Source organism: Anolis carolinensis, chromosome 4, assembly GCF_035594765.1.
Source record: "Anolis carolinensis isolate JA03-04 chromosome 4, rAnoCar3.1.pri, whole genome shotgun sequence".
Lineage (NCBI taxonomy): Eukaryota > Metazoa > Chordata > Lepidosauria > Squamata > Dactyloidae > Anolis > Anolis carolinensis.
The window spans coordinates 186,333,213-186,354,605 of record NC_085844.1 but is presented as its reverse complement, the minus strand read 5'-3'; the positions used below and the strand labels follow the sequence as shown (position 1 = coordinate 186,354,605).

General features: G+C 43.2%; 1 protein-coding gene across 17 annotated transcripts in view; it reads left to right on the top strand.

Annotated features, from left to right (window-relative positions):
- The window catches only part of ptprf (protein tyrosine phosphatase receptor type F), a 654,269-nt gene extending 633,858 nt beyond the window's left edge, over window positions 1-20,411 (top strand). For all 17 annotated transcript variants that reach the window (XM_062979663.1, XM_062979673.1, XM_062979678.1 and 14 more), the window contains 9 exons: window positions 7,428-7,547; window positions 8,251-8,405; window positions 9,710-9,995; window positions 12,091-12,269; window positions 14,964-15,090; window positions 15,654-15,779; window positions 16,252-16,406; window positions 16,728-16,863; window positions 18,864-20,411. In XM_062979663.1, coding sequence (XP_062835733.1) covers window positions 7,428-7,547; window positions 8,251-8,405; window positions 9,710-9,995; window positions 12,091-12,269; window positions 14,964-15,090; window positions 15,654-15,779; window positions 16,252-16,406; window positions 16,728-16,863; window positions 18,864-18,932 — 1,353 coding nt within the window. In that variant the 3' untranslated portion in view covers window positions 18,933-20,411. The remainder of the gene's footprint in view (window positions 1-7,427; window positions 7,548-8,250; window positions 8,406-9,709; window positions 9,996-12,090; window positions 12,270-14,963; window positions 15,091-15,653; window positions 15,780-16,251; window positions 16,407-16,727; window positions 16,864-18,863) is intronic.
- The last annotated feature ends 982 nt before the right edge of the window (window positions 20,412-21,393 follow it).

The window sequence follows — 21,393 nt, the reverse complement described above, 5'->3', positions numbered from 1 at the left end:
TCGTGTCAAAAGCATTGTACAACAAATACATTTCAAATAATGGAAATAAAAAAAAAGAAATCACAAGCAACTAAGTAGTTTTGGACCAAAAGCGGGCAACAGCAACCGCATTGTCTGTAGCTTTAAACAACTCCTCCTCCGTACATGAGGCAGGGCATTGTGGGCAAGCATACATGTGCTGAGTTGTTTGTTCTGCTCCACAGTCACACAAGGTGGAGGATTCCTCCAGGTAGTGCCACCTTGCCAAGTTGTCTTTTGATCTGCCCACTCCACTTCTGAGTCTGTTCAGGGACTTGCAAGTTGCCCATTCTTGGTTTGCCCCTGGAGGAAGACCCTCTTGGGGGGCCATCCAGTTAGAATTACCAGGTTTAGCTGCCCAGAGGGACACCCTTGCTGTTGCTGGGGGGACATCAAGAGGAGTGGTGGTTCTCAGGAAGCCCTTCCTTGATTTGAGTCTGGTGGGAGGAGGGTGATAGCCATGCAGTGGGTGGCTTTCACAATGTTCGACCTCTTTTCTCTCACCGTTAGCAGCAACTTCCCGTCGCACGTCAGGAGGGGCAATGCCAGCTAACTTGTAGAGTTTATCAACAGGTGTAGGTTTAAGGCATCCCGTGATGATTCTGCATGTTTCATTCAGTGCTATGTCCACCTGCTTTGCATGGGCAGACTTGTGCCAAACAGGACAGGCGTACTCTGCAGTTGAGAAAGACAAGGCCAGGGCTGATGTTCTTATTACTTGTGGGTCTGCTCCCCATGCACTGCCAGTCAGTTTCCGCAGGATGGTATTGCGTGCAGCTACTTTGTGCTTGGTGTTCATGCAGTGTTTCCTATATGTTAGTGTTCGGTCTAAGGTGACACCAAGGTATTTAGGATGGAAACAGTGTTCGAGCTCTTGGCCTTCCCAAGTAACTTTCAGTTTCCTGTTGGCTTCGCGGTTACGTAGGTGGAAAGCACACACTTGTGTCTTGGCAGGGTTAGGCTTCAGGTGGTTCTCTTTGTAGTAGCTGGAGAGATCTTTCAAGGCATTGGTGAGTTGCTTTTCAACTGTTTCAAAATCTTTTGCTTGTGTTGTAAGGCCAAGGTCATCAGCATATATAAAGCTCTTTGTGAGTGGTGGTTGTGGCTGATCGTTCGTGAAGATATTAAATAAGGTCGGTGCAAGAACGCTGCCTTGGGGTAAACCATTCTTTTGCCTCCTCCATCTGCTTTTCTGGCCCTGAAACTCCACATAGAGGCTGCGGTTTTCTAAGAGGGTCTGGACAGTTTTTGTAAAGTCAAAGTCCCGGGTGATATGGTAGACTTTATGCAGCATTTTTCTATGTTGCACCGTGTCATAGGCTGCCGTAAGGTCCACAAAAACTGTTCCCGTAATGCAGCCTTTCTCGTAGCCTTCCTCGATATGCTCAGTCAGATGAAGAATTTGACCTGTACAGTTTTTCCCTGGTCTGAAACCTGCTTGTTGTGCAATAAGCTTGGGTTCGATAACAGGTCCTAGTCGATTTAATAGCATCTCTCATAGACTTTATATAGATGACATAAGAGGGAGATTGGTCGATAGTTCCTGGCATTGGAGGCATCTTTACCAGGTTTTAAGATGGCAATTATCTTAGTTTTCCTCCATGCTCTGGGAATCTGTTTGTGTGCCAGGCATTGATTGTAGAGTTCAAAAGCCAGTTTTCAGCTTTGGGGCCCAAGTGTTTGATATGCTCCATCATCAGGTCATCTAGGCCAGGTGCTTTACCAGTCTTACATCGCTTTATGGCTTCTCTGAGTTCTTTCATGTTTAGAGGAGAAGACAACTGGTGGGTTTCAAGTTCTGGCACCCTGTTGATTTTCATCTTTATTCTGCTGCAGTTGGTTTTCCCATTCTGAATTAGCTGGTGAGCTATCTGATCTGGTGTCACGTTCGCGTGTCCAGGGTTGACCAGAGGGTCACTATCCAGGCATCTCAACAATTGCCAGGCTTTTCCGCTACTCTTGGACATGTCAAGGTTCTCAGGCAGCTCTATCCAACGGTCTTTCTTAGCATTAGCTAAGGCTGTAGATAGTTTTTGGCCTGCTGCTATAGTCCCATCACTGTATGGGTTCTCTTGAAATAATCTGAGATATTCTTGTAGCTGATTTAGTGATTCTTCATTTAGGCCTGGTAGGTAGCTTGTGCGACAGCCTCTAGGGATTGAGAGCCTTGAGGATCTTTTCACAGCTTCTACGAACAGGTCATAATTTACTATAGAAGGTTCTATATCAGAAATAGCAGCTTCCAAGGTCTCTGTAAACTTTGTCCAGTTAGCTTTATTGAAGTTATATCTTCTGCGGAATGGGACACTTTTTGGTCTTACAGCTGCATATGCTACGCAGCATATTGGTCTGTGTTGTGTGTTAGGTATTGGGTTTAATACCCTTTTGACGCATTGGTGGCTTATGCTTTCCTTTACAAAAATCAGATCAGGGTTATAACCACGCTTCCATCGGCCGCTATTAAATGATGGTGGTAATTTACTGTCATGAAGGAGGCTCATTCTACTATTGTCGGCCCACGTTAGAACTGCTTCGCCATTTCTATCATCTTCGTCATAGCCCCAGACACAGCTGTGGCTATTGAAATCTCCCACAACAAAATGGGCTTCATGATTGTGGCAACTGGTTGGGGGTGTAAAATAGAAATCAGCCCCAGGCGGTTTATAGAGTGATGATACGGTGCAACTATCAAGTTCCACAGATAAGATTTCAATGTTGTTCACTTCTGTGAGGGAAGTTGCAGAGATTGCTACACCAGATCGTACAAAAATGGCACTGCCATATTGTCTGTGAGGTCGTTCCACTGCCAGCTGCATTCCAAGAATTTTTGGTCTTCTCATTGTAATGTCTCAGTGTGTTTCCTGTATACATAGGATGTCACACGAGATGTCCTCAGACATTTTGGCTAATAGTTCTTCCTTAGCAAGTGACAAACCTTCTATATTAATAGACATAATCGTTAGCAATGGTCTTGATAAAGACCTTTGGTATTCATCCATTCATCCAATGCTTTTTGGGTGGAAAGATCGGCCGCTTACAAGAAACGTTGCTCAGGGGACGCCCGACTGAATTCACTCAATCTTCGGGGAGGCTCTTTCCGTGTCCCCCAAGAAATGTGCTAAGGACGTTGGAGCCCTATAGCTATATTAGCAAAGGAAGGACAGAGGATGGTTGGTTCTCAAATTACTTAGAAGTTTAAACCTAAGGTCCAGTTTACTTAATTAAGTAGAGCTGGAACTCGTGCTTCTAACATCAAAGTGCAGAGAGTGTAATGTTGCATGCAATTCTGAGTGAAGTAATTGTTGAAACAGCTCCAACAATTTTAGCAATCCAGTGGAACCCCTCTCTTTCACAAGTTGTAATGAGAAGACATGATCACCATGTTTAAATATTTGAAAAGATGCCATAAGGAAGAGGGAGCAAGCTTGTTTTTTGCTGCCATGGAGTTTAGGGCTCAGGTTACAGGAAAAGAGATTTCACCTGAACATTAGGAAGAACTTTCAGACTGTAAGAGCTGTTCAGCAGTGGAACTCTCTGCCCTGGAGTGTGGTGGAAGCTTCTTCCTTGGAGGCTTTTAAACAGAGGCAGGATGGCCATCTGACAGGGGTATTCTGTACTTTTCCTGCATGGCAATGGATTGGACTGGATGGTCAATGTGGTTACTTCCAGCTTTATGATTCTGTGATGCTAGGAGTACAGTTGCATAAATAGCTAGATATGGAGCTACTTTGCACTAGCAGTCTTCCACGTGGACCTGTCTCCACATCATTGCATTTCATTCATATCCATATATTTTGTTTGCACTTACTAACTGGACCTTGAGTTAACAGAACACCGGAACAGGCACTTTTAGCATTGTGTTTGTAGTGAAGTAAGAGAGAAATGACCTCCTTTAGTGTCAGAAGAAATGAATATCTGAAGTCCAGTTTATTTTTGCTTTGGGGCCATCCAGCTATCAGAAGATGCTCCACGGAGTGTGTTTCTCCAAGATAACATGTTTGCTTAGGCCCTTTGGGCACCTACTTCTGTCTCCTGCCTTGCTGCTGTTGAATTGCACATTATCTCCTGGTAGCACACTTCCCATTCTTCCATCTACTAATTACATCCTAGGAAAAGAGGAAACAGTATCATTCTTGAGGTGCCATACTTCAGTGAAACAGTCTGCTATCCAGCCAGGTCAGGGATGACGGGCAGATGCACTTACCCACTTGTTCCTCTACAGGGAGCTGCATTCATACTTGCTGCTTTAAGAGACTAACCTGCCTCTGTTAATAGATATAATACAGTAACATTCCCAGAGAAGCAGGCACAGGCACCAAGTAAACCCATTCACTTAAGGAATCAAAAGTTGCTTCATAATAAAGATAGGAAACGGGCTACTAAAGAAGGCAGGAGTCAAAGTCTGGTCCAAAGATAGATTCTGCATTTGAGTACACTCCCAAATGCAAGGGAGCCCTGTAAAACTTTGCTGTCAGCACCATACTCACTCCAGCTTGCCTCTTTTCAAGCACAGGGATTGTCTCCCAGCTCAGGAGCTTCAAAGGCATAGTAGCAGGTGGCAGTCACTTTCTCAGCTCCAGCAATGCTTTGTGTAGATATCATGGCCTTAGACTTTAGCTTCTGGGACCAGGGAGGTTCAGTGCTTCAAAAGCTTTCTCAATTGTGTTAAGGGGGAGCAGTCTGCAGGAAAAAATCTGCTAGGTACTTTGGTGTTTGTAGCCTATAGATTCTGCCAGCTTGATGGCTCAAATAATCCTCACCTTTCATTTTTGTGCACTACCTAAAAGCTACATGTAGCAGCTTCGTTCATTGCCTTCAGAGTGTTTGCAATTGGCAACCAAACCAGCAATCTGCACTGAACCTCTGGAGTCCTGCTCATGCGGAGGACTTGTCCAAATTTCCTGGCTTGTATCCTTTTTCAAAAGAAACTTCGTTTGCCCTCTCCCTACTTTCTGCATTGCTGAATAGAAAGTACCTCTAGGCCTAGGTATAACAAAGACTTCCATTTCTAGTCTTGCAGGCTTTAGGTCTGGCATAACTATTTTCTAAAACAGCTTTTCTCCCTTTGTAGTACCTGTATGAAGGGAAAGCCTCCTCATTCTCCCAGCAGTTGAGGCAGCCACTGGGCACTGCCAGCAGTAAATGAATTTCCAGGTTGTGAGCGTGTTACTGACATTAATGAGAAGCGAGCAATGCCAGAAGAAAGACTCTCTTATCTGGTTTAGTGCCATCGTGCATCAGCTTCAGCATAAAATTTACAGAGCTTGAAAATGGGGCATAAACATTATGGGTAAATTTGGCAGAAAATGTGAGTGACTCTTATCTGGTCATGAATAAATAATTTTCAATTACCAGCTAGGACTCTGCTATTAAACCTGGGAATAGGTTACTTTTAAGTTTGTTCTGTGTTTGCACATATAGAGCTATGCAGTTCTCACAATTTGGCAGAAAATAGGAGACTCTTGTAGAGAAGACCACTGGATTGATGTAGGCCTCCACTCTGGTCCTCCTGATGTTATATGATTGTAAACAGAACTCAATACCTAGGCATTCAATTAATGCACCAATTGAGTACATAACTTTGTGGCTCCAGGAAACTATAGTTCCAGGTAGCCATGGGTTCTCCCAGTTTTATATCACATTATATCCAACTAAATTCAAGCACTGGGGGAAAGCTAAGTTTTGGAATTAACTCTTAGAAAGCAAAGGAAATTGCATCGTAGTGTAATGATTCTAAGCTCTTAAGATTATCCTTCCATTTCTTATCCAGAAGTAGCTAAAAGCCCACCCATTAGAATATCCCCAATTAAAAGACAGAATGCAATTGATTTCTAATTAGAGTGTTCTCTATGTTCTTTGCACTCCCTGTAAGTCCACACTACTAATAATTAAGTGTACTATATCTCGGGAGGCCCAAATGATCCCCATTCATTCTTCCTTGTAGAGGGCAAAAAAACATCCCCCTCCTTTAGCCAAGCAGTCACAGGCTTCACTGGGCATAAATTGAGCCGCATATACAAAAAGGAGCAGAGGGCATGGTGAAAAGTTGTTAATAGGGTGGGAGTAGCAGCAAAGAGAAATGAAATTTTGTTTTGAAAACATTGAGAGATTATTATGGAAGACAAATAACCTTCAGTTGAAGGAACTGCATTCGTACAGTACAAGACTAGAAATTCAAAACATGTTTGTGTGTGCTACTTCTCTGTAGAAGGCAAGTAGAAGTTTTTAGTCCCACCTGAGTGGACTGTGCATAGCAGAATCAAAGACAGGAAGCATATTCTCAGTTGCAGGGCCTGCTGTTTGACCCAACTCAGAGTTATCTCAAGGCTGGGGGAGTTGAGAGAGAAACTGGAGCAAGGACATGGGCATCCTAGCCTTACATACCTTCTGCTTTGTTAGTAGCTTTCCAACCATAATTAAACATGGAGCAGCAACTCAGTTACCCCCCTGAGGAGGCTTCTCCCAGTGGATTTGTGTATTTCCTAGCTTGGGGAAAGATGCAGGATATAAATAAAGATGATGGTAAGGGTGGAAGTGCTAGCAGTGATTATGATGATGTGTGCTCTATCTTCCACACATTTATATCCCAGTCATGTGTACAAAAATGCACATCTGCCAAGGCATGGAGACCTGAATTTCTTCAGGCTCCTTTTGCTCCTCTGGAAGCTTTCTGAATATTCCCAGGATAGAAAAGACTCCTGAGCGTATAGCTGTGACTCAGCCAGGGTTTCTGTATTTTCCCAGGCTTCCTTTGACTCAGACTGCTTGTCAATCTCTCTTGAGGAACCTACTGTTTCATGCCCATATATAGCACACACATGCACACACCCGTTAGCTGATTTGAGGGGATGGCAAAGCAAGTGACCCGCATGGCAGGGGCCCTAGCAGATATACAAGCGGAGGATTATAGGCTGCAGACAGTCTTCCCACATTCACCACTGAAGGGGAGGGGAGGAGAAGGGAGATGTGTATGCTCATACACAGACACCAATCTTCCCAAAGAGCAGGGAAAGGACAGAAAATTACAGGGAAAGAAATTGCTTTTGAATTGACCATTTCTCTCAGTTTCTTTGCCTCTTACCCATTAGCATCCTTGCTTCTTATTCCTCTCTTTGAGCACCAAGAATCTTATCTTTCTTTGTTTCCTCCCTGGAATTATTTTTGTTGGTGCTTTTGTTTTGCGGATTTGTTTTTGTTGCCATTTTTGTTTTGTGAAATGAGTTAAAAGAGGAAACAAAAAATCTGCTTATTCTGTAAATTGTCAACAAATTCAATATGAGCATTAGGAATTTAAACCCGGGATCAATGAAGAATAGCCTCTAAAGGTCAGGGTCTGAACAGGGATATATGCAGAGTAGCAAAAGCTGCATCCCACGTACTGACCCATTCTCTCCTGTGTTTCATTGCAGGTGAAGTGTGACCAGTATTGGCCAGGCCGTGGTACAGAAACCTATGGCTTGATCCAGGTGACACTGCTGGACACTGTCGAACTTGCAACGTACACAGTTCGGACATTTGCCCTATATAAGGTATGAGAGGAAAGGGAAAAGGAAGCAGTTGAAATGTTGTGAAAACACCTAAGGGTCTATTAGCTAGACTGATGCTGGAGTTGAAGGCATCTTTAGGAGGAGTACAGTGAGCCATATTGGCTCTTTCAGAGATGCTCGGAACAAGAGAACATATCATTCATAGCGTAGTAAAGTAGAAATTTCAGCTGCATTCACTCACTGATAGCACAGTCCTCTTTTCTCTGCCAGGGAAGGCCAAATATCTTGTGTTCCATCATAGTTTCATGCACAAGACATTCAGCTTTGAGATTTGGGACTATAGCCCAGTTCCACAAGCATCCTGTATAATGAAGCTGTTCCATTTTCTCACATACCTGACATATATAACTGTTAGATATGATCATTTGTGAGATCTTTCTGCCTCCCAGCTTCACAGTGAAGGTCAAACCTAATATCACTGTGCAGGTATACTTAGGTAAAGCTTAAAGACTGAGGAATTGTTGTTTGAACATATGTTTATTCTTCTCCAGCCACAACTCTCAAGAGCCACCATACAAAATAAAAATACAACAAAACTTAGCACATACAACAAATAGCAGCTAGTTATGATATATACAAAAGAAAGCAAAAGTAGAATTAAGAATATGTGTGTACTTGAGTACTAATGTAGATAATTAAGCCATGACCCACCACAACATGTAGCTATTGTATTTTTCCCCCACAGAATGGGTCCAGTGAAAAGAGAGAGCTGCGGCAGTTCCAATTTATGGCTTGGCCTGACCATGGTGTGCCAGAGTATCCTACCCCTATTTTGGCTTTCCTGAGACGAGTAAAAGCCTGCAACCCTCCTGATGCTGGCCCAGTGGTTGTACACTGCAGGTAAGATTGGCTCCTGACACTGGAGAACGTGAGTATTTGGGGGTTTCAGAAGCAAAGAGATGGGGAGACTCTGCCAGACTGTATTTTGGCACAGTGGTTCACCTATTGGAATTTGAACATTGCTTGCAACTGCTGAATCAATGGATTCAGCATTATAGTCCCTGAGTTCCCATAAGCAGCACTTTGTAGTAAATGCCAATCACGACAACTCTTAATTCAGTGTTTTCCCTGAGAAAGAGCATATATATATATATATATATATATATATATATATATATATATAATGTAAGAAGCAAATTTTCAAAGAAAATCTTCACATAAGCATCTAGTGACAAGAATATTCATGACTCAATATTCCTCACAGAACATATGCACACTTTGGCACCCACAGATATGCGATTACTGCTCTGTTATTGACTTTTTCTGTTTCCCACCTGAACCTGAAAACTTAAGTCTTGTTGCAACATATTAAAATGAAATGTGAGAGCAAAATCTGAGCCTATCGGTTTTCAAGATTGAAAATCCGAACCACATTAAAGGAATACCTCAGGCAAATGTATATGCAATTCAGAACACTGTCATGCATAATCTAAACATAGCGCTGAAACCAATACCTGCACAGACAGAATAAATATATAAGTGCATTACTCTGCACACATAAGAAGTGCCAGTCTGCACATACCATCTACCTCCACAGCAAAACTGTTTGCAGTCTCTTGGTGCAGTTTGAAATGAAAGAAAAAACTGCTTAACCACAAACATTAGTTCACTAGGAATCAGCATCTTATCTGGCCAGTGATTTATCTCTCATAGCTGAGTGGGAACTATTACTGAACAAACCACTTCATCACTGCAGTTCTCACAAATTTCTTAGAAACGGTATTTAATGCTCTCCTTTCATGCTCTGGTACAGATGGGAGTGGTGTATAATTAACACACTCTTCCCATTAAAACCCTGTTAAGAATTTGATTTGAGCAGCAGCACAGCAATGTCCTACTGCAGAGCCCGTAGCTGTCCGATATCACATCTGTTTCTTTTTGGTGCATGGTTGGTTGTGCTGGTTTTTGCACTGGGAATAAGAATAAATTGTTCATATCCCAGTCATGCCTCTACTAAGATCAGTGACTGCATAAGAGAAGGCATGGTAAAGGAAGCTGTGTCATTGGGAGTCGTATAAAGTCATTTCACGAACAGGATAACTATGAGGATTATTTCTCCCTGTAAAACATGGCAGAAAATGGTAAAGCTTTAGATTTGTCTTAGAAGATAGCCTAATTTCCTGTTTTGGGCTCTGTATTTACAGTGCTGGTGTGGGCAGGACAGGCTGCTTCATTGTAATTGATGCCATGCTGGAGAGGATGAAGCATGAGAAGACAGTGGACATCTATGGGCATGTGACATGCATGCGCTCACAGAGGAACTACATGGTGCAGACTGAGGACCAGTACATCTTCATCCATGAGGCCTTGCTTGAAGCAGCCACCTGCGGGAACACAGAGGTGCCTGCGCGGAACCTCTTTGCCCACATCCAGAAACTGAATCAGGTACCTCCAGGCGAGAGTGTCACAGCAATGGAGCTAGAGTTTAAGGTGAGTGGAAGCTCCTCTGCAGTACATCTGCATGCACGTTTTCTAAGGATAATGATTCTTTTGTAAATTTCTTGTCAGGTAGGAAGTGAGTAAAATGTATTTGAATTGCAGAGTGGGTGTGTCCACTACATTCCCCTCCTGGATTAGCAGTTTCTGGGAAAGGATATAAAAAAGCAAATTGATGTGAAGTTCTCAGCAGCATTCTTTGCAGAACAACTGGAGCAGCATCCAAAATCAAATGTAGATTGCGCATTAGTGATAATTGATGTCAGTATGACCAACTTCTGTAGAAAAGCTGCCAATTTAAATACTTGAAATGTCAACAGCTTGCTGCCCCCTGCCTTGTGCCACTCTAACTTGTCCCTAATACAGAGGAGGAAAAGGAGGGCCAGTGTCAGATTTTGTTCATATTTTGATTGTTGAGGTTTAAGGAAGTGAAGGCTGCTGGTTTTTCGCAAGTGTATGTATTTGCCAGCACTACCACATAGCATTTGTGACAGCTCTACACCAATATTTCTTAAAGCAAGTTGCAAATTTTGCTAATGTCTACATACTTCAATATTGTGCATTTGTAGAGTAAAGGCATGTGGGGGAAGAGAATTCCCTTGAGGAAGGAGTAGCAGACATACACTGAAACAGACTGCAAAAGGCCCACTACACCCTGGGAATAGCCTCTAGAAACACACCCGCCAGAGACTTAAAATATTTACTTGTTTAACAGACAACAGAAGGCAAAACGGAACTGCCTCTGAGTTCTGAACAATGGCAAATTTTGACATCCCTTTTGGGAATAACACCTTTCATCAGGTCCTATTCCTCTTCACTGTGGTTGCTTCCATTCACTTACACCCTACTCACACTCTCTATCTGGGTCCAGCCCCCCACCCCCTTTCCAGTGTTTTAATCTCTATATGGCTTTTAAATTTATGTTTTAATGTATATGTTTATTTTATATTTGATGTTGATATGCCATCAAATTGTTGCCTTTTGTAAGTCCGCTTTGAGTTCCCTTCAGGGTGAGAAGGGTGGGTTATAAATGCTGTAAATAAATAAATAGTAGCTAGCTCCTCCTCCCTTCCTCCTCATACCTCATGGATGACAGCCTGATAAGAGTTGCAAGGAATTAGAGGGGTTGCCACTATTTCTTGAATAGTGATCCTACAGCTGCTCTTCTTGGTAACTTACTTGCCTGATCTTCTCTGTTTGATAGTGCAAATTGACCCCAGCCTGGTTTCAGTTCTCTCTGCCAAACATAGAGGACAGGTAAACAAGTCAGCAGCTGGTAGCCTTTGCTTCTTCTCACTGCTTTGACTGTTGGAGTTTGGAATAGAATAGGCAAGTAGAGTGATAACAGCCAGAAAGAACAACAGGACTAGGCAGACAGCAATAAACCTTAGCACATGCTAGGCAGTTTGAACACAGCCTGAGATCCAAGAGGGAGATGGTGGAAGGTAGAGCCACACCCAGAATAGGTGTCCTGACAAGAGAAAGTTGAGCCACAAGTTTTGAGTCCTCATGGGCAGGATATTTTCTAGGAAAATTGTCTCTAGTTATGCTTCACAGAACATATAGTGTCCATAGGATCTTGCCCCCCTTTCTTCTCTTCAGGGTGTGCGTGTGCGTCTTGTTAGTGGTGAGTTTGAATGCGGAGATGAGCCCTGATTGAGATACCTACATCTCCTTTCTCATACACATTTACATTGAGTGCAGTCTCCTGGCCTGAACAGGTGTCTAAGCACATCATAGCTCAAGACTGTCTCGCTAACAAATAATCTGGGGTAAATAAGTAATTTAAGTATCTGGATGTCCATGTGCATCTCTCTCTCTAAAGAAACAGACCACAAAAGGTCAATTGTCACAGCCTTCTTTCTGATAGTGAACTTATCTTGATTTTTACCTCTGCAAGGTCTACCTTCAGGGCCAATTTTCTACACAAAGCCTTATCAGCCTGAAGGAATCTAACACAGCTTACATGATAAAGTGGTAGAATAGAAATCTCTGATAAAAATATGTGGTTGCAGTTTATAATTTCATGCCACGTGGATCCAGCATACCTCTGTCCTTCTCTGATTTATTGCTTATCTTCCTCTCACAGCTCCTCGCCAACTCTAAAGCACATACCTCACGATTCATCAGTGCCAATCTCCCGTGCAACAAATTTAAAAATCGTTTGGTGAATATCATGCCGTATGAGTTGACACGGGTTTGTCTGCAGCCAATCCGGGGTGTCGAGGGCTCAGATTACATCAATGCCAGCTTCGTAGATGGCTACAGGTAAAACAATCATTCCAAACAAAGTCTAAACTGTTCTACTGTGACATTGCATTCTGTCCTCTCTTGATAGTTGAATTGGATGTTTCTGTCAAGTAGTGTATAATCAGTAAGTGAGAATTAGTTGCTCTTGATTTGGGCTCACTAGGATTATTTGCTTTTCCTGCAGCAGTAGAAGGCTAATGTGCAGGCCACATACACCCCTTCCCAGCCTTTCTTGTGCATTCTCCCTCGCAGGTCCCTGCCGGTGATAGATTTGCCATTGCAACAAGGGCAAGACTATGAAAATGGCATTAAAACAAATGTATGGACCTTCTCTATAAAGCGTATCACAATCCAGAAATGTAATTTGCCTTGTGAAAAAGCTGTGTACATTGTTATAAAACGGAAAAATAATTTAAAGAGGAAACAAGGAATCCCAGGAGTATTTCTCTTGATTTTCTTTTTTCTATTGCTGCCAAACAGATTCTGTAGCAGCAGGTGATGTGCCCTCTGGTGGCTGAGAGGAATGCAGCTCCTCAGCCACCCAAATGTGCATCTTGAATCTTGTGGTTTTCCCTCTCTCATGGTCTTTATTAGCAGTAAATTGTAGGTTGCAGATAGTGGCTACAGCATCCTTCATTTTTTCCAAGTAAGCCACTGTTGGCAATCCACTCTGTAATTCACCTCTCTGATCTTTGCACTTACAATAGGGCTGTCATACAAGGCTGATTCCAAATCCACAATCAGTAATAACTTTATGGAGCCAACTGAAATGCACAGAGTATGTCATGTAAGCTTTGAAAGCTTCACCACCTGAAGTCCTGGGAACTTTGAAAGCCTGCATGATGTATTTTGAGCATTTTAGTTGATCCTATAAAAGTATAACTCTTTTGTAGATATGAGATTGTGTTATATTTTGCTGCATGGGCAACAAACCTATCCATGAATAGTTTCCAAGACTGATTTTAGTATTAGCAGGAGAGATTCGTCTTCCCCATGAAACCACAAATACAGATCAAACTTGCACAAGAAAGGAACCAGTTAGTCTCTAGTGTGGCTTGCATAATGGATTTGGGGATCATTGAGGAGAATGTCACTCTGTATGGGGTGAAGCATTGCTCTATGTCAGTGGTTCTCAACCAGTGGGTCCCCCAGATGTTTTGGCATTCAGCTGCCAAAATCCTAGCAGCTGGTAAACTGGCTGGGATTTCTGGAAGTTGTAGGCCAAAACACCTGGGGACCCACAGGTTGAGAACCACTGCTCTGCATCTTCCTAATTCCCAAAACATCTCATGGGTTTGCAAAAGCAGCAGTGAGTTGGCAGTGTGAAAGATGGCATGTCAATGGCAGGGATCCAGCAAGACCGGGAGGTCTTTTACTAGAAAGGTCTTGGCCCAGTGCCAGAACAGATTGGCAGCTGACCATTTTCTTGCTTCAGATCTCAACTACCTAAGGTGTTTTAGATCTGCCACCTTCATGTTTCTGGTGCTGTGACAGAGCTACTGTTGTTGGGAAAAGATGATGGTGAAAATGTTTGCCAAGCAGCAGGTGGTAGCATTTCATGTCCTACCTAAACCATCCCTATAGGCCACTGTTTATCTCTTTCCATCCTTCCCTTTGAAGTCAGTAATCATTCTCTACTTTATCTAAAGAGATCAATTGGCCCAAGGTACTATAGATAGCTCTGAAGCTGCATTTTTATTGGTGCCTCTGATTCTCCCCCCTTCACCCCTACTTTTTATGATGTCTTATAAATCCACCTTAGAGCAGCTTCCATCTCTGTCCTGCACATTACCGCTGTCCTACAACAGATTCATTAATTTTTAGTACCAGGGGAGAGATTTAATGAGAATGGATCATGCTAAGAGCCTAGAACTATATTCAAGTCTATAGTGCCTCACAGTGGTAACATTAAGATTTCACAGCTATTTTGACATCTGTGAGATGGATTTTATATGCCTTAATATCACTGTGAAAACTGGGTATCTACCACTTGCCTACTATTAGGGGATACAGATTTGACTGAGGAGAGCATTTTGCTTTTATTTATTTGATGCTTTCTGAACCTTGTGAAATCAGTAGTGCAAGTAGATTTTGTGATGATACTGATGCCTCGCTTTGGGGTGATATGCAGTCATCTAGGGGGAAAGGCATTCTTCAAAATGCAAGCCAGTACTTCTAACAAGCTTGTAACTGCTGCTAATATTAGCCTGGCAAGACATCCCAGCCCATTTTAGAAAACACGATTAGCATTTCTTATAGTATTAGTCATTCCCATTTTTTCACACACCTTTTATCAATTAAGTAGCATTGGCATTAGATTATTAACCTGCTTCTTGGGAAACTCAACTTCTTTGCCTGGCATCAGGTGATTGTGGAACAAACACTGCAGAGGTAAGGGATTGCATCTGTCCCTATGAGCACAACTAATCATATTTTCCCCTAACCCTTGGTCTAAATCAGTGCTGGCCAAAAATATACACGTACCAAATAGGGGAGCCGGGTGGCATTTTGCCATGCTTTTGGACCTTTAAGAGGCATTTTTGAAAGCAGGAAATTTGCAGAAATGACTGTCTGTTATTTTAAAAAAAATCCTCTTCTGGGCACAAGATAACCTAAAAACATGGTGAGGCCTGGTCCATTTAGCCTTTCACAGTTGCCCATCCCAAAGTGCCAAAATAAATCACTACCCTGATTTTTTTTTATTTATTGCAGGCAGCAAAAGGCCTACGTTGCTACACAAGGTCCTCTGGCTGAGACCACAGAAGACTTCTGGCGGATGCTGTGGGAGCACAACTCCACAATTGTGGTGATGCTGACCAAGCTGCGAGAGATGGGGAGGGTAAGCAGGCACTTTAGGATAAGTGTCCAATCTAATCTGGGACTTTTGCCTCAATCGGATTCCAGACGTGTAGCCAACCTTTGCTTCCCTTCCCACAAAGCTTGGTCAGTGAAGAAGGTGAAGTTCATTGTAACAAATCCTGGTCTGAGAAGCCTAATGAGCAAACCAAGCTTCTTCTAGAACCATCAGAGTGTGTTTTCCTACAAGCTTTAAGATGTGGCATCAGTTTATCTCCCCAAATCCAGCAAAAAAGAAAGAAAGAAATAGGCCATCTGGTTAGAACTGAACCTTCCTATTAACTTGGTATGGAAGAGCAGGCTGATTGTTCATCACAAAAAAGGGGTGTGAAAAGGAGTGTGGTAGACCCAATCAATCACATCATGCTGGGAGGGAGGGACAAACCAGTGATTTGCTGTTTCAATTAGAGCTTGGCACTGCAGGGGCTGAGAGTAGCCTTGCACTGCCACTCTAGAATGTCCCAGCTTTAGTCATTTCATAATCTTCACATTCAGAATGCCACTCATTTTGACTATCGCGATCCTGGCTCTTTCTTTCCTTTCCAGGAGAAATGCCATCAGTACTGGCCAGCAGAGCGTTCTGCCCGGTACCAGTACTTTGTGGTGGATCCCATGGCTGAATACAACATGCCTCAGTACATTTTGCGAGAGTTCAAAGTCACAGATGCCAGGGTGAGTTACCAGCATTGTTTTTTCAATGTTGAACAAAGAGAAAGCTTTATTTAGGAAAAAAAAACTATATAAAATGGCACATCTCAACGCTGTTTCCGTAGCTACTCAAAAAGGCATCTTGTCTCCGAGGATATGGTCACCAACCCTTTATTATCCTTAATGTACTTTGTCACAGAGCTGAGCCATTTAGAATACAGTAGTATCCATTATATATGTGCTCCCCAATACCACTGCAATTTCTCAAGTCGCTCCTGACACACACACAAAAACCACACTGAGATAAAACCATGTCACTCGTGAGAGGCGACTTGCCCTATGTTCTCAATTCGCTTCTGACACAGTTAAAAAAAATTATGAATGGTGGCCATGGCCTCCTTTCCTCCAGTCACACATAGTCAGAATCTGAGTATGAAAGTTGTCATATACCTGGGAGGCAGGATACAGTTACCTTACCTCTTCTTCCCACCCACAGGATGGACAGTCAAGAACCATCCGGCAGTTCCAGTTCACTGACTGGCCTGAGCAGGGAGTACCAAAAACGGGTGAGGGCTTCATTGACTTCATTGGCCAAGTCCATAAAACCAAGGAACAGTTTGGCCAGGATGGGCCCATCACTGTGCACTGCAGGTGAGTTGAGAATACTGGGCTGTCCATAGAAGTCAGCATCTTAATACCAAGTATACATGGTGAGGCATTTGCCGCTGCCAAAGTAAGCTAGTGTACAGGTAGCCTTACCAAACCTGTGCATGGAAAGTGTACTTTAGGGTGGGGGAGATAAGAGGGATTTCTCTGTGTTGTGATTTTAAGCATACAGGAGCTTGATGGGACTTGCACATGCAGGACTTCAGCATATGGGCAATGCACTGGTTTGTGATGTTTTGGGTCTTCAGCTCCTTGCTGAACTCAAGCTAGGCCTGCCATTTATCTTTCTGTGTTTTTTGTTTGTAGTGCGGGGGTTGGACGCACTGGAGTGTTCATCACATTAAGCATTGTACTGGAGCGTATGCGCTACGAAGGTGTAGTTGACATGTTCCAGACTGTGAAGACCCTGAGGACACAGCGACCAGCCATGGTGCAAACAGAGGTACATTCATACAATATGCTGCTTGCTTCATGGATGACTGGGATAGGGCTTTGTATTTGAGCACTAGTATTATTAGTCACTAGACTGGATCCAAGATCTGCCTTCACTTGCTTTCAATTTCCCCATAACTAGGGCAATATAACAAATGTTTGGACCTGTTAGTCTTGTCCCCATTTTTATGCTGACTTGGAGTACCATGTGAGACATAAGAGTACATCATTTTAAAAGCATGTAAAATTTAATGATCAAAAATAGATGCATTGGTTAAAATTGATGAAGCTATGTTATCCCACCTAAGAAAGGCTTTCCTCCTTTTTCAGTATGGCCCCAAAGAGTAGCCATTTTGTGTGTAGGAATATATTGTGCAGCTGCTGCACTCTTTCTTTCCTGCAGGGCCATTTCAAGGACTTCAGATGTTAGTTTAAAGCATTGCCTGGAGGTTTGCATGTTTCCTGGACAAAATCTCCCTGGGAGAATGGTAGGGAATGTAAGCAAATAGCCCTGGGATAAAGAACTGTTTTTAACCCTACCAAGTTTAACTAATAGTGAGAGACTATGGGAGTTGCGGTTTAACAACATCTGTTCCCTGTCCAAACAGTAGGCCTTCAAACCCCTCCCCATTTGTGGAAGTATTAGGAGAATCATAGAATCATAGTGTTGGAAGAGACACCGTGGGCCCCCAGCCAAGAAGCAGGAAAGAAAAATTTAGCATTTCCAAAAAAAAAAGTGGAGCAGCAACCATTTTAAAAGATACATAGGTATGGCCCATCCTTGTTTGGGCTTTGCAGTTGCCTGATCTAACTGAATACAGCTTGGGTGCTATCAGTAATAATATAATGATTTAGAAACTTCCTTTCTAGCCAGCTGGCATCTAGTTGGAGAGACATGGCAGCACAATGCTACTGTGTGACTTTTTTAGTGCAATCCATAACCCTTCCAATACAATGCAGAATTTGCCTGTCTCATGTCCCCCTCCTTTATTATAACAATGTATTGCCTGCTGCAGGGTGGAATGGATAGCAGAGGGGCACCTGACAAAGTTCCTACAGCTGGATGCACAAGGTCACCCTCCAGGACCATCCTGATGCCCCTCCCAAGCCCCAGGGGATGCCTTCATCATCATGCATCTGGCTATGGGGCATAGCAGGACACTTACCACCATTCTCTGTTTTCCATTACTCACTATATGGCCATGTTGGGGAAGGGAGGAGCAAAAGATAGGTTACTCCTGCAAGAGGGAAAATGGCATTGTGCAGCCAACCAGATGTTGGACTGCAGGGCCCAGCAGTCTAAGGTAGCATAGCCAGTAAGGAAGAATGTTGTGAGCTGAAACCAAACAGTCACTGACAGACCTCATCATTACAACTTTCTCTACAGTAGGGATCAGGAAAATACAGCACTCCAAGTCCCAAATCCTCCCTCACCAAAAGATTTGATTTTCAAGGAAAGGCTCCAAACAATTTAAAGCAATTTGGTTCCCAGAACCCCCACGTCACTTTTAAAACCCCAGAGCTCTCCACAAAAACCAATCTGGAAGTGACATTATATCACTCCCTGATAAATTGGGAGCACTGGCGTGGCCTTTGGGGTTGTGGGCTGAAAAAACGCTTCTCCCCTCTGCAGTTGTCCACTTCTTTTGCCTAGCAAATGCTTTACTCCCATGGTGTTTTGTAATATAGAAATAAGATACAGTCAAGAAACATAACTATTTTTTCTCTTAACTGTTAGCCCTGCTTAGAATTGACTGCTGACTTGGCCATCTTGCTTGGCAGTTTGGAAGTCGGTAGCATAAACAAATCCTCTTTATTATTGGGATGCAGGGTCTGGTGCCTGGTCCCATACAGCCTAACAGCCTCATTTCAGGGTGAAAAAAGAAGTACAAAGGACAGCCTCCTTGCCCCAGTTGTGGAGTGTGTCCCTTTTAATCTTTGCACACTAAGTTGGAAGTGGCAGCCTCCTTGACAGCTTTCTGATGATGCCTTCTGTATTTCATTCTCTAGGACCAGTACCAGTTGTGCTACCGAGCTGCGCTGGAGTACCTTGGCAGCTTTGATCACTATGCAACGTAACTAGTGCTTTCAGCCAGTTGCAGCGGGAATGTCGAAGAGCAGAGACGGGTTCTTCCCAGCCAGCCGCCCACTTGTTAGTACTTCTGTGCAGATGCTGCTGCTGTTGCGACGCGGCAACAGCCTCCCCATGACCAACCAGTTTTGACCACAGTATTTAGGTACATTGCCACAGCGCCAAATGTGGGACCATTTCTAGCATTTCCAAACTCCAGATGATTTTCTGTTAATCCCCCCACTCCTCCTCCTGCCCTTGATAGCATTTCATGGTGAGAGTCACTGGGTGGATGGAATGGGATCTTTTATATATGTAAAATAGTTAACTAGCCTTTTATATCTTTTTTTTCTTTTAAATTCTTTTGCAAGTCTTAATGTTTTGCTCAGGCAAAACAAGAGAATGAAGGTGGTGGGGCCTGAATTTCCTTTTGCTTTCCCCCCCTTACTCTTTTGTTGTCTCAACCTTAGTGGTGCTGCCCATTTTCGGGCAGCCCCAGGTTATAATATTCATGGCTGGCTCACAGCTCTGGGGCCCTTTCACCCCCTCTTCGTTCCTTTGTAGAATATTCAATTTCACAGAGCTGGAGCCAACCTAACGATTATTTCTAAAGCCTTTTTTTCCCGTAGGCCTGTCTGTCAGTTGGGACTCCAGCAACTATCCAATGCTCGGTCCTATTGACATGTGTCCAGTGACCTCATGTTTGTCAGTAGATCCCATACGGACTTTGCATTATAGAGAGGCCTTCTCCTGTTAAGATAGGGAGGGAAATCCGGCGTTGCTGCGTGCACACAACCGATTTCCCAAAAGGGACCTGACCTGATACGCATTTATTGAGTCCTCTCTGTGCCAGTAGCATCCTGAAGTGCTGTTGCCTAGGCAACTGTGGCCAACCAAATGCATTAGAGCATCTTCCAAGATGAAAGAGCACAACTCTGGGAAGTCCAGCCTTCCTGCACAAAACCACCCCAGGCTGGGGGTGCCTTGGGTTTTGGGGAGGGAGGGGGGATTGGGGTTCTTCAGGTAAGGGCATCAGTTCTCAGATTCTGGGAGTGGCTATGATTTCTTCTATCCTATAAACATTTAAAAGTCATTAGAATGCTGTATTTTTCACTATGACAGGATGGTCTAATTAACCAATGTGGCAAGACTACTGGACTTAATTTAATGGTACTATATATTAATACTCCTTATTATCTCAAAATTGCACTAAAGGCAGGGAGATTACAGCCTTCTCCCAGGTGCATAGCTCTATAAATAAGGTGGTGGAAAGGACTCTAACTGTATTATCCAATGTATCCAAACTGCATTGAAATCAACAATCCTGGGTGGTGCCGTTGGAGAGAACATTCATTTTTAACTTGTGAAAGCATAGTGCTGTAGGGGTCACTGTTGTATACAGTCTGTTTTCTATTTGTTAATAAAAATCTACAGCATCATTGCATAATTCTTGATGTTAATAAATTTGAATAATCGGGTTTCCTACATACTTGTTTCGCTGTCTTGTTTTATTTGATCGTCAGTAAATAAACCTGTTGCCCTCAGGTGAAGCTGTAAAAGACCACAATTGAGAAGGAATGAATTCTGCATCTCCTGGAAATGGAAAGCAGAACTGAAACAAATCATAGGGTGCTGGGAAAGAAAAACACTCTTATCAAGCTTCACTGAAACACAAGAAGAGGGAAATGGGTGCAACTGATTATCCTTTAGTGGAACAGGGATATGCTTTGGATCATACTTCAATGGCCAGTTCTTTTGAAACAGTTTTCACTATATTAGAATTATGAATGCTGCACTGCTACGTAGGACTGTATGGAAACCTTACTATTTGTTATAAAAATGGCTAGGAACCTCAAGGCTAGAATCCTCTTGAGCAGTGGTTCCCAATCTTTTTTTGACCAGGGACCACTCTTCAACAGTAGTGCCAAAAGGGCTACAAATCAGTTTTTGGTCAACTTTAGATCTAGTTTGGTTATCTGGGGTGCCGATTCAGACTGCTCACCCACAGAAAACTATATTTAATAATCTAGAGCTGATGTGGTCTATCCAATGCAATTTTCTGAATCAGCACTCCAAATAACTCCAGGAATAGGCCTAAAAACAAAGACATCAAGGCGCCCCCGCTTCCAGGTGCCATATGGAACGGCTCCACTCCAGAGCGGGGGGGGGGGGGGGGGGAGAGAAGCAGCAGTCAGGAGGCTTGTTGCCACACCTTTCGTGGGTAGTTAGCCTCTCCCCTCCTAACATCCCCATTACCTTGGCACTATAGAGGGCTTTGTGAAACCACTCTCGTTGCAACGGTGAGGCCGCAGACCATATTTTAGTGCTTGAGGGACCACTGGCAGTCCATGGACCACAAGTTGGGAACCACTGCTCTTGAGGGTTATGCCAGTATAAATACTCCAGCTCTCCATGCTGGGACATGAGAGAAGCCTCTCATAATGTTAGTAAAACATCAAAATATCCAGG